The sequence below is a fragment of the Emys orbicularis genome, chromosome 22 (assembly GCF_028017835.1).
Source record: "Emys orbicularis isolate rEmyOrb1 chromosome 22, rEmyOrb1.hap1, whole genome shotgun sequence".
Lineage (NCBI taxonomy): Eukaryota > Metazoa > Chordata > Testudines > Emydidae > Emys > Emys orbicularis.
The window spans coordinates 1,285,130-1,297,563 of record NC_088704.1 but is presented as its reverse complement, the minus strand read 5'-3'; the positions used below and the strand labels follow the sequence as shown (position 1 = coordinate 1,297,563).

General features: G+C 49.5%; 1 protein-coding gene across 1 annotated transcript in view; it reads left to right on the top strand.

Annotated features, from left to right (window-relative positions):
• Positions 1-12,434, top strand: part of ECE1 (endothelin converting enzyme 1) — a 145,495-nt gene that overhangs the window by 102,083 nt on the left and 30,978 nt on the right. Inside the window, 1 exon segment of the mRNA XM_065421253.1 lies at positions 9,987-10,111. Within this exon segment, the coding sequence (XP_065277325.1) occupies positions 9,987-10,111 (125 nt within the window).

Below are 12,434 nucleotides of genomic sequence, written 5' to 3'. Positions count from 1 at the left end.
ACTGCTTGATCCTTCCCCTGAATCTGTGTCCGGGTTACATGCTGGGGAGGGTTGGTAGGGGATCTCTGTAAGGGTGATGAAGAGCTCCTGGCTGTCGGGGAAATCAGCTTGGTAAGCGTTGTCGACTGCCTCGTCCTCCTCATCTCCTTCCTCATCTTCCCCGTCCGCTAACATGTCCGAGGAAGCGGCCGTGGACAATATCCCATCCTCAGAGTCCACGGTCAGTGGTGGGGTAGTGGTGGCGGCCGCACCTAGAATGGAATGCAGTGCCTCGTAGAAACGGGATGTGTGGGGCTGGGATCCGGATCGTCCGTTTGCCTCTTTGGTCTTCTGGTAGCCTTGTCTCAGCTCCTTGATTTTCACGCGGCACTGCGTTGCATCCCGGCTGTATCCTCTCTCTGCCATGGCTTTAGAGATCTTCTCATAGATCTTTGCGTTCCGTCTTTTGGAGCGCAGCTCGGAAAGCACGGACTCATCGCCCCACACAGCGATGAGATCCAAGACTTCCCGATCAGTCCATGTTGGGGCCCTCTTTCTATTCTGGGATTGCACGGCCATCTCTGCTGGAGAGCTCTGCATCGTTGCCAGTGCTGCTGAGCCCGCCACGATGTCCAAACAGGAAATGAGATTCAAACTGCCCAGACAGGAAAAGGAATTCAAATTTTCCCGGGGCTTTTCCTGTGTGGCTGGTCAGAGCATCCGAGCTCGGACTGCTGTCCAGAGCGTCAACAGAGTGGTGCACTGTGGGATAGCTCCCGGAGCTATTAGCGTCGATTTCCATCCACACCAAGCCTAATTCGATATGGCCATGTCGAATTTAGCGCTACTCCCCTCGTTGGGGAGGAGTACAGAAGTCGAATTTAAGAGGCCTCTATGTCGAACTAAATAGCCTCGTGGTGTGGACGGGTGCAGGGTTAATTCGATGTAACGGCGCTAAATTCGACATAAACGCCTAGTGTAGACCAGGCCTGAGACAGAACCTGCTCCCAGCACAGGCTAGTCAAGTACCTTGGATTGAACTCCCTGCATATAAAACTAGAGTCTCTTCAGGCTAACGCCTAGTGCTCACGATGGCTGTTGCTTGTGCTGGTGCAGGTTCAAAGGGGAGGCTGCTTGTGTCTCCCCTATACAGGATTTGGGGGCAGGTCATGTGGCCCTGGGGCTGCCCCAACTTGTGCCACTATTTCAATACCCCATGCAGCTTTCTTTGTAGGATCATAGAACTACAGGGCACAAATCCACCCTGGCCGTCTCTTTTCTCTGGCCACCTGCACTTCCCTTTGGCTTGCCCCAGCACATCTCCTGCAGAGATGGAGCTGTCTGTGTCAGGAGTAGGGGTTCTCCTGTGCTTAGTTGGGACTTACGCCTGTCCTACAGCCCCTTTTGCAACAGCCTCACTGGCTCCGCCAGTCCATGGAGGTGGCCTGGAGAATTGCTGCCAGGTTTATGGCTAGGGAAAGGGCCCCTTTTAGATGTCTCAGCAGACTGAGAATGATAACTCTGCCTTCCTCCTGGGACATCCAGCCTAGCATGGATCCTGCAGACCTGGTCACAAGGTCCACGTTATAGTAGAGAAACTTTTATCACTTGCAGCAGCAAACCCAGAAGTGGTCTTGCTCAAATGCTCTCTCCTCCTGCTCTAAAACTCCTTGCAAGCTTCCCCAGAGAGGAAAGGGTAACTCATGCTTCCCTGGAGCCCTCATTCCTCTGATTCTGGAGCAGAATGGGCTTTGCAGCATCCCCCTCTTTCTATGATGAAATCTTCTTGCCCAAAGATGGGGATAACTTGCAGTGAGAGGGAGATGGGGAATTCCTAAGGGAAATGCAGAGAGGAAGGTTAGATAGGGACAGGGAATGTTATAATGAGCGACTAAACTAGCACAAAATCTCAGCGGTGAGTTGCACAAGCTTAGGCTAGCCAGCCCCGTGAATTAATGGGTGGGTTAATGCAGTGGCTCTTAACCTTTCCAGACTATTGTACCCCCTTCAGGAGTCTGATTTCTCTTGCATACCCTAAGTTTCACCTCACTTAAAAAATACTTGCTTACAAAATCAGACATAAAATACAAAAGTGTCACAGCCACTATTACTGAAAAATTGCTGACTTTCTCATTTTTACCATATAATTATCAAATAAATCACTTGGAATATAAATATTGTACCTATATTTCAGTGTATAGTACATAGAGTGATATAAACAAGTCATTATCTGTATGACATTTTAGTTTTTCCTGACTTCCCTAGTGCTTTTTATGTATCCTGTTGTAAAACTAGGCAAATATCTAGATGAGTTCATGTACCCCAGGGATACGCATACCCCTGGTTGAGAACCACTGGGTTAATGACTGCAAACCGCAGTGATTGTATGCAAGAAACACATGTCCCTGCTGAGGCAGTACAATTGGCTTGAGGAGAGAAGAGATTCAGCTCTCTGTTGCCCCCTGGTGGCAGCAAGCTGGCATCTGTTCCAAAGAGTGGCTCCCATTCTAGGCTCCCATCACAGAATCGTAGGACTGAAAGGGACCTTGAGAGGTCATCTAGTCCAGTCCCCTGCTTCATGGCAGGACTAAGTATTATCTAGAGCATCCCTGACAGGTGTTTGTCTAACCTGCTCTTAAAAATCTCCAATGATGGAGATTCCACAACCTCCCTAGGCAATTTATTCCAGTGCTTAACCACCCTGACAGTTAAGAAGTTTTTCCTAATGTCTAACCAATCATGAGGTTACATTTGCAGCAAGGCCCTATTGGGGCTGGGGGGGTAGGGGATATGGAGTGCTGGCTGTTGGTGGCATGTATCCACATAGTGTGGCTCTACCTGGCATGAACCTGGGCTGGATCAAAGGTCCCACCAGCAGAGAAAGCCAAGCCTTTGTGACTGCTCACAACTTTGTTGTTGATTTCTAATCTGAGCAACTCCTCCCTGCCAGGTGCATCTTTCTGAGCCAAGGGGTTGTGCTAAGAGTAGGGCTCCAAGGAAAAACAGGGAAGTGACTTTCAACCAGACAAGAGAGAGCTACCTGCAGCTGGGTGCTGATGGCTCCCATGGGCTTCATCGATCCATGCTGATTGCTGCGTGCTCTCAGCATGTGAAAGGAGAAGTGGGGAAATTGCATCTGTACACCTACAGCCCTCAGGACAGTGTTTGTGCAGACTTTGAGCAAACAAATAGGACCTTATCAGTGCTATTGACTCAAAGAACCGGGCTGGTTCTGAGGATAATTATCTGTAGGAGGATAGTGAGGAAGTTCTTGCTTCGGAGGGGTGTGCCGCAGAGCTGTGTTCCTCTAGTCCAGGGGTCGGCAACCTTTCAGAAGTGGTGTGCCGAGTCTTCATTTATTCACTCTAATTTAAGGTTTCGCGTGCCAGTAATACATTTTAAGGTTTTTAAAAGGTCTCTTTCTATAAGTCTATAATATATAACTAAACTATTGTTGTATGTAAAGTAAATAAGGTTTTAAAAATGTTTAAGAAGCTTCATTTAAAATTAAATTAAAATGCAGAGCCCCCCGGACCGGTGGCCAGGATCCAGGCAGTGTGAGTGCCACTGAAAATCAGCTCGTGTGCCGCCTTCGGCACCCGTGCCATAGGTTGCCTACCCCTGCTCTAGTCTCTGATCCATTGTAGACTGCAGGGTACATTTTGCACTTAGTGTCAGGGTCACAGTGGATATGCCACATACCAAGTGGACTGAAAAGGGATATAGCATCAAGCAGAGCAGTTCTTTATGGGATTGGTTTTTTAATTTAAAGGGACCTGGGATAGTAAAAACCTGCAGGCAGGTTCCAGTTGCCCCCATCTGGGGTTTGTGTAATCACTGCAGATCTCTAATCTTCAGTTACACCACAGAGCAAAACATTCGTTATAACATTTCAGGGCAGTTGCGGCCATCAGAGAAATCTGACCTGCTAATGTTAAGTGAAACCGGCAGTGCTAATAACAAACACATGTGCTGGAGACAAGACTCCCATTGCTGCCCTAGACCTACACGGTGTCCATAGCTTCTGCGGTCTTGGCAAGAAATGCCCCCAAATCACAAACTGTTATGTCTGGGACCATCGGGGTGGCTTGAGAGTAAATTTTAGGTAGCAATGAAACCAATTCAGAACAGGCAGCAGGAAGTCAGAGCTAGCTTGGGAACCTATTTGTCAGTCTTCCGTAACTGGGATTAGCCACTAAGAAATGTATCCCAGCTGAGGCCACTGGCCATGTTTGTTGCCTACAGGGGGCATGTGCTCCAGAGCTCAAAAGAGCACCTCAAAGTTTAGCTAGGTTGCAGAAGGCAACTCCTTCCTAAAGAGGGAAGGTACGAGCATATGGTTACCCCACTCCCACAAAGTTCCAGTAGTCCACAGAATTTTATTCTATTTGATTTTATTTTTGTTGTATCCATACATACAAGCCCACTCATTCCATGACTGTTACAGGCTGTATGTGAGTTCTTCTCTGCTGGATAGAGCCCTAAGAATATATAGAATGTAGCCACAATTTATCTTAGATGGGATGCATTTATTAAATACATTTACATAATCAAGCTTCTACCCAGCCTGGGTTCCAGATTGATCTCTGTTATTTACCAGGGCCTTTGGCTCCCTGTTTGGAACATTTTGCATCACACAGAGCCATCTAGTGACTGAATCATATATTGCAAGCAAACATAGTCTTACAGGGGTGAGGAGACTGTTATTATAGTTGTTAATTATTTTTATTTATTATTTGTATTGCTCTACAGCCTCCTTGTTCTCACTATCTTTATTTTCTAGATTAGTTCTTAAACTGAATGCTTCACTTACTTACAACACATAAAATCTTCCCTTCGCCTGAAAGGAGGGATGGGGGGCATTTAAATCATTTACATTCTCCGTTGTTCATATCCTTTTTGATACATTTTTCTCCCCCACCCCTAACTGTTCTCATTGCTGATTGTCTGTCCTACTATAGGAAGGGTGGGTGTGAGGCAATTTCTAAAGGGAATTGAAGCTAAACGGACTCTGTGTTACATCAGCCTTTCTTGTGGGCTGCCTGCACTATGGCCAGTGGAGTTATTTTCATAGATTTCAGGCCAGAGAATTCCACTCAGTTGCCCCTGTAATGATCCCAATAATTTGTGTTTGACTAAAGCATCTCCCAGAATGGATCCAGTCTTGATTTGCAGATTTAAATTGGAGAATCCACCACTCCCCTTGGGAGTTGGATCTAGTGGTTAATCACCCTTCTTGTTAAATGTGTGTGCCTTATTTCTTATTTGAATACATCTGGATTTAATTTACAGTCATTTGTTCTTGTTCTGCCTTTCTCCGCTAGATTAAAAAGCCCTTTAGTTGCTGGTATGAACAGCTTCACAAGAAGAAAACACCAAGTCACTTCTTTTTGATAAGCTAAACAGATGGAGCTCTTTCCATCTCTCCCTGTAAGGCATTGTATCCAACTTTCTAATCATTTTTGTAGTTCTGCTCTATATCCTCTCCCAATTTTTCAATATTCTTTTTAAAACGTAGACACTAGAACTGGATGCAGCATTCAATTATTGGTCTCACCAATGCTGTATAGAGAGGTAAAATTACCTCCCAGCTCTGATGCACTGCATTGTCGATACATCCAAGGATTCCATTAGTGCTTTTTGCCACAGCATTGCAGTGAGTAGGAGCTCATGTTCTGTTGTTTGAAAAGGATGTAAACATCATAGTGGACAGCATCACTGCTTTGCAGGCTGCAATCCTGCATTCAGTAGGTCTTGCCTGTGGGTCCCCCCTCCTCCCCCCAGATGTAGGATTTAGGTTGACAGAGTGATGGAGTTCTAGGGGAGGGAACCTTAACAGATTGTAGAACCTAGAAACAGAAAACATCTATTGGGCCATGCTATTCATCCAGTCCAGAAAGACCAATGCAAAATTGTTCCCTATAGTGTTCTAGTTCTTTGTCCATTTAATTTAAAAATCTTTCATAGTTGAGAGGTTGGGTTATTCAAAGGATGTTCCCTGGTGGATTCCAATTGGTTATAAAGCTGCCCAGACTGTAGGGCCTAAATCTCAAAGAAAGTGTGTGTGTGTGTGCATGTCCCTTTGACTAGTGGATGGCTGCTCAGAACAGAGCTACACTTTTATGGCTTCCTTTTTAAGGCCTGTCCTAATTATCTTGCTCTGGCCTGAGGGAGAGTTTATTATCTGTCTTTCAAGGAACTGCTTGCAGACTTGTGGATCTTATTATGCAAATAAATGAGAGCTAACAAGAAACCTAGCCCCAGGAACACAGCGCACTTACAGTCAGTTCAACAACGGGAGCCAACCCATCTGCAGAACTATCAAGGGCTTCTGGGAAAGGCCTTTTGTTTTGCTTTCCTTGTCCGTCTTCTCCAAAGGGAGAGCCCTGGCTCTGCAGTGTGGGGAGACGGGACCAGGCAGCCAAAGACACAAATTAGCACCCCATTTTGGCAGGTTGGAATTGCTGAACTTTGAATGCCCTGGTGGCATCTCCAGCAGCAGATGAAACTACACAACTAAGAGCTCCCTCGTGGAGCTTTTGCTCCCTCAATTGCCATTTCCCAGGCAAAGGAGCTGGCGTGGGCCTGGTTCTGGGGAGCGGTTCCCATGGCAATGGGAGCGCTTTGTTCCCTGGGCTCTGAGAGCCTTTCCCAGATCTGACTTTTTCCAGCTCATACAAGTGGGTTGTGTTTGGTTTTTCTAGCACACAGATGTGCAAATGTTTGGCTACTAGCTTCCTGACTTCCTTCCTAGCCCTCAGGGAGAGCTCTGTCACTATCACAGGTTTGATAACTACCTCTATCCCACACCTCTGTAGACCTGCTACATGCCTCCCGTCTTTCCAGCTGCAGCTGACAAAAGCCTTCGTCAGCGAGGGCCAGGCTTGTGTTAAGTGTAAGAAGGCCCTGATGCAGCTATTGCTTAACGCACATCAGCACATCCACGATTCACCCCATTGCCTGCTGTGCTGAGTAGCAGGGTGAACGTCGGCCAGGGAAATCCACTTTCCCATGCGCTCTTCCGCCGGGGAGAGCACTAGTGGGAGCGGCTTTCATGTCATGCAGTGCATTCTAGCATGCTCTTGTGCACAGATGGGGAGGAAGGAGGGCAGACTGAGTTCAGAGCCCTGGCTCAGGAACAGAGTCTGAATACCCCACTCCCAAACCACAGATGGAGTCATCATGTTCCACTCAGTCACAGTACGGAGGGTAGGCAGGCCCTGCCTGCATCCAGCTGTCATCAGCCAGTGGGGTTGAGGTGGGGTGACATGAGGAGCTGCCTCTATGGCCTCTGAAGCCTTGGTGGCCAAGTACAGGATTATCTCTGAAGACAGGACTCCGCTGCAGCAGGAAATTGAGCTCCAATAGAAATCTCCTGGGCTCCGCAACTTCCCATGGTGACGCCTTTGAATCGCAACATGTCAAGGCCTTTGTTCATGAACAGAGTCTAAAAATGAGGCAGCCCCAGCCAGGCTCCAGGAATGGAGCCCAACCCCTTCACCCCCACATGCACATGCAGCAGTTCAAAGCACTGAAGCCAGGTCAGCCACATCTCATGTTCCACAACCTGGCTTTGCTCCAGGTGGAGCCCACTCCATCAGTCCAGCTGCTGCCAGGCCTCTCCCTGCCCTGCCCCTCTAGCTTCTGCTGGCACTTCATCACCCCTGGAGCCTGAGAACCCTTCCAAGGTGACTCCCCATTGCTCAGAGTGCACTCCTCCCACTGTCTCCAGTCAAGCGGGTTTCCATCACAGTTCACCTGCTCTTCCCTCTGATGCCGATGGGAGTTCTCAGGGGGACGTCACACTTGAGCTCATCTTCAGTACAGCTGCGTAGCTCATGGTGGATCATGCCAGAACAGTCTGCAGTGCCGTGTTTAGATAGATTTGGAGCTAGGGCCCAGCGTAGAGGTAATCGGTGGTCTTTCTGTGTAAGATACTGCCTTCTACATTGCCTTTTCTATGGGTGTCCAGTGGGAGGGCCTTTTAAGAGATTTGAACACTGGGCATCTCCAGTACACAAGTGGTGACTTCAGAGTCAGGTGTCCTTCTGCCCTCCCTTGTGTAGGAGCCAGCAGATTACCATCCAGAAGGGTCTTCTAAACGATTTCTTCCTTCTCCCTTTACCAAGGATGTGTGTGTTGCAAACATTTCTAAACAAGCAGCATCTTGCTCACTCTCTGTTATGCAAAAAGCACTTTCCAGCTGATACAGGCCTTAGCCCAGATACTACTGGTGTTTGCAGGGAAGGCTCACCTAGCAGACTGCTGTCTACAAACCAGGGAGTCACTTGAAGTACTGCTGGGGTTGCATGTGGGATGCATGTGTGCCAAGCCCAGCCACTGAATGATGGGGACTCCCTGACTTGGTTACATCTGCCCTATTGTCTGGCCAGCACTGTCTTCGCTGCCCCACCTCTTCCTCTTCTCTGGACGCAGAGTTCCATTAGGGAAACAATGGCACCCAGCAGCGTATGGGCTTCAGCTGTGCGTGTAACTAGCTGCCTAGAAACCGAGATGAGAACAGGCTTATGGAAGCAGTTTTCCTCTCATCCTGGGTTATTAGAATAACCTCTGCTGTTTAATCTGGCTGCTCCAGTCCCTGTCACTCTCAGCAGGAGGGACTGCTGGGGACAGTATATAGGACTGCTGGCTGCAGAGGAGCTCTGTTACTTTGGCTGGCAGTCCTTAGTATCTACCCCCTGTAGTGTTTCCCCCCAGAATGATCACTATAAGGCAGTGGGGGTTTCCCACTGGGGCTAGAGCAAGGGAGCGGGAGGACTTCAAAGAAACACTCAGTGTAGGCAAGGCTTGTGGGAGCAATGGGGGATTGTTTTCCCAAGGATCAGTCTCTGAAGTTGGACGAGGTGGAAGACTGGGGACTCCAAATCAAAGATGACCTTTGGGAAACCGAGAGCCTGCCTGCCCTAGCTCTGTGCGGCTTCCAGAAGTGGCTGCCAGGTCCTTACGGCCCCTAGACACATGAGCGCCCAGGGAGGCTCCACGTGCTGCCCCCGCCCCAGTGCCAGGTCCGCAGCTCCCATTGGCTGGGAACTGTGACCAATGGTAACTGCAGGGGCGGCGCATGCGGGCCCGAGGGCAGCATACAGAGCCTCCCTGGCTGCACATGCACGTAGAGGCTGCAGGGACCTGGTGGCCGCTTCCTGGGAGCTACGGTAAGTGCCACCTGCACCCTCTCCCGCATCCCTGCCCCAGCCCCCTTCTGCACCCCAAGCCCCTCATCACCAGCCCTATCCCAGAGCCCCCCCACCCCCAGCCAGAGTCCTCACCCCCCTCCCACACCCCAACTCCCTGCCCCAGCCCGGAGCCCCCTCCTGCACCCCAAACCCTTCATCCCCTACCCCACCCCAGATTCCACACCCCCAGCTGGAGTCCTCACCCCCACCCTGCACCGCAACCCCCTCCCCCATCCCAGTGAAAGTGAGTGAGGGTGGGGGAGAGCGAGTGACGGCGGGGGGATGGAGCGAGCGGAGGCAGGGCCTCAGAGAAGGGGTGAGGCAGGGGTGTTTGGCTTTGTGTGATTAGAAAGTTGGCAACCCTAACCTCTGGGCCTGGCAGTTCAGAGCCCCGGCGCCTCTGGGCCTGGCAGTTCAGAGCCCCGGCGCCTCTGGGCTTGCTGCATCACTTATGAATTTAAAAAAATTGCTTGAGCCCCGGCTCCTCTTTCATTACTAGTTAAGCACTGCTTTTCTTACAAAGTACAGTCTGTCCCTCCTAAACAGCAATGCTTGGGGGGAGGGATAGCTCAGTGGTTTGAGCATTGGCCTGCTAAACCCAGGGTTGTGGGTTCAATCCTTGAAGGGGCCATTTAGGGGTCTGGGGCAAAAATCTGTCTGGGGATTGGTCCTGCTTTGAGCAGGGGGTTGGACTAGATGACCTCCTGAGGTTTCTTCCAACCCTGATATTCTATGATTCTATGACATGGAATCGTCAGCATCCCTCTGGCTCAGATGGAGTCTTCCTAGCACCATGCCCGGCTTGTCTTACAGAAAATACCACATCAAACATGTCCAGCGAGGCCGAGCGCAAGGCCCAGCGCTATTACCAGTCCTGCATGAATGAGACCAAGATCGAGGAACTGAAGGCCAAACCACTGATGGAGCTGATTGAGAAGGTAATCCCTTTCCACTCAAAGTGCCTGAAGAGGCTGGGGGTTCCACCATTCATACACCAGTTCCCACAGCACTGATGGCTGGGACTGGCATGGCTGCAGGTTCCCACAGCGGCTCCTGGACACTCCCTCTGCCAGAATCTCCACGTTTAGTCCCATTCTGGATGTAAACCCCAAGATAGCCGGTTTGCATCTCTAATAATTGTGCAGTGCAGGGTAAATGGCCTGGAATGGGAATGTCTGTCTTACCTCTCTGTATCATGGGCATGGACTACTCCTAGTGTCCAGATGCCCTGTGTGGGCCATTCCACCCCCAGGGAGGTCACCTCCTAAAGGGCTACCCTAGAGTAACCTCAGTTCAGGGTGTTGGCATCTTCCATGGCTTTGGCGGATGTTACAGCAGGTAGGCTGAGCCATGCAAGGGTGCAAATGGTGAGGGAGATTGTCAAAGGCACTTAGGTGCCTAGCCCCCATTGACTGGCCATGGGAGTTAGACACCTAGCTGCCATTTGTGCCTTTGAAAATCTCACCCAGTATCTTCAGTGTTCAAGTCTGCAATGGGTCTGAAGGAGGAGACTCATCCCCACCTTCCTCCTCAGGACACTGTCCAACAGGACATGTATCCATCTAGGACATGGACTCTTCCTGGCAAAACCAAAGTGGATGCTGTACTGAGTGGTCTATGGGTGGCATCGATCCATAGAGCTGACAGGGCAGGGGAGAGGGTGTCTTTCATTTGAGAAACATACTAATTAGAAAGAAAGGGCTGGTCTTGCCTGCCTAGTTACCTAGTTCTTCCTGCTACCAGCACATCCTACAGGCAATGGGTACAAATAAAGCTCTAAACCTTGTGCACGTGTATGGGGTCCAATACTCACTGTGTGGTAGTTCTTCCACTCTTGCTTTCAGTGCCTCCAGAAGCCAGCTGTGCAGCTGAAATTGGGTGAGATCTGGTCTTTCCATGAAGCTTCCGTTGCTGGATGGGGAACATGCAGTGAAGACCAAATTCCATGTTGCTGTAGCCCAGTAAATGGCCTAAGGCTCTAAGGCAGCCCATCAAACAAATGCCAAGTTACTCTGTATTTAACCAAATACCAAAAGATTACTGCCAGTTTCCAATCAGTGCACCTTAACCTCCCAAACTTCCCTTCCACTAGCTCAAAGGGTACTTGCCAGTACTTTATATGCTTTGTAAAACCCTCTTTGGAAGCTTGAAAAAGGTTCTCCCACTGGTTTGATCTAGCAAACTCTCTTCTAGTTAAATGTTAGTATCTGAAACCTCAGTGAGGTCAGCATTGCTCTGAGACAAACTCATGTGGTGGAGCAAGCAGGAGGCAGTAAAAAATGCCCAGAATGTTACTTTTCTGTAGGACCTACATTAAAGCAACATCCAGCTTCTTTATTAGCCTTCCACGTGACAATGTTGGCTTCTAAATTCAATAGATAATATGATTCTGAGACCATCTATGCCCAAGTGTGGATTTTCAAACGCAGCAGCACTGTTCTATCTCTGTTATTAAAGTGAAAGGGAGGTCTACCATTGATTCCAGTGGGACCAGAATACGACCAACACAGAGTGCTTATACACCCTGTATAACTACTGAGAGTCAAGAAAAATTTTGGACCCTGGCTACCTGATTGCCGTGCTTAAAGTGGTCTGAAAAACCCACGGGGTCAATCATCAATATCCGCCTGTCTCCTTGCCCAAAATCAACCCTGTGCTCTGCAGCCCCCACAGCCATTCTGCCTCCTCCAGACTCACCATCAGTTCTGCCTCTACATCAGTTGTCCCCCACAGCCTCACCTGAGCTCCCCCAGCAGCTCCAGGAGCTCTTCACCCCCTCTGCCCCTTCCCAGGCTGGGTGCAGTGGGCTCTTTTTCCTCCCGCATCCTTGTCCATGAGAACAATGTCAGCTGTTGTGGGAGCAGGGAAGAGCTTGACCTGGTTCCTGCATCCGCTGTGATTGGCTGCTCTTCCTCGGGAGGCGGGCAAGGGGGGAAGCAGCTAATCAGAGGGAGGGGTCCCCAGGCATTACTGACATCGTGCACCCCTCAGCAACCGGCTGGCTATTCAGAATTGTTTTCGCATGTCTGTGACCACAGCACTTTAAACACTGCCCCAGCATGTCCCTTCTTTGGAGAAATGTAGACTGGACCTTCATTCATTTGTCAAGACCTGCTGCTTTGCATAGGAAGTCAGGAGCAGGAGAGGAGTCAGGATACAGACTCCTCAAGGCAGAAAGCAGCAACCTGGCCACTAAAAATCCAGTTGATAGTCCGTGTTTGATCCATGCTCCCATGAGTTTGCCTCCTTTGCTCAGCTCTA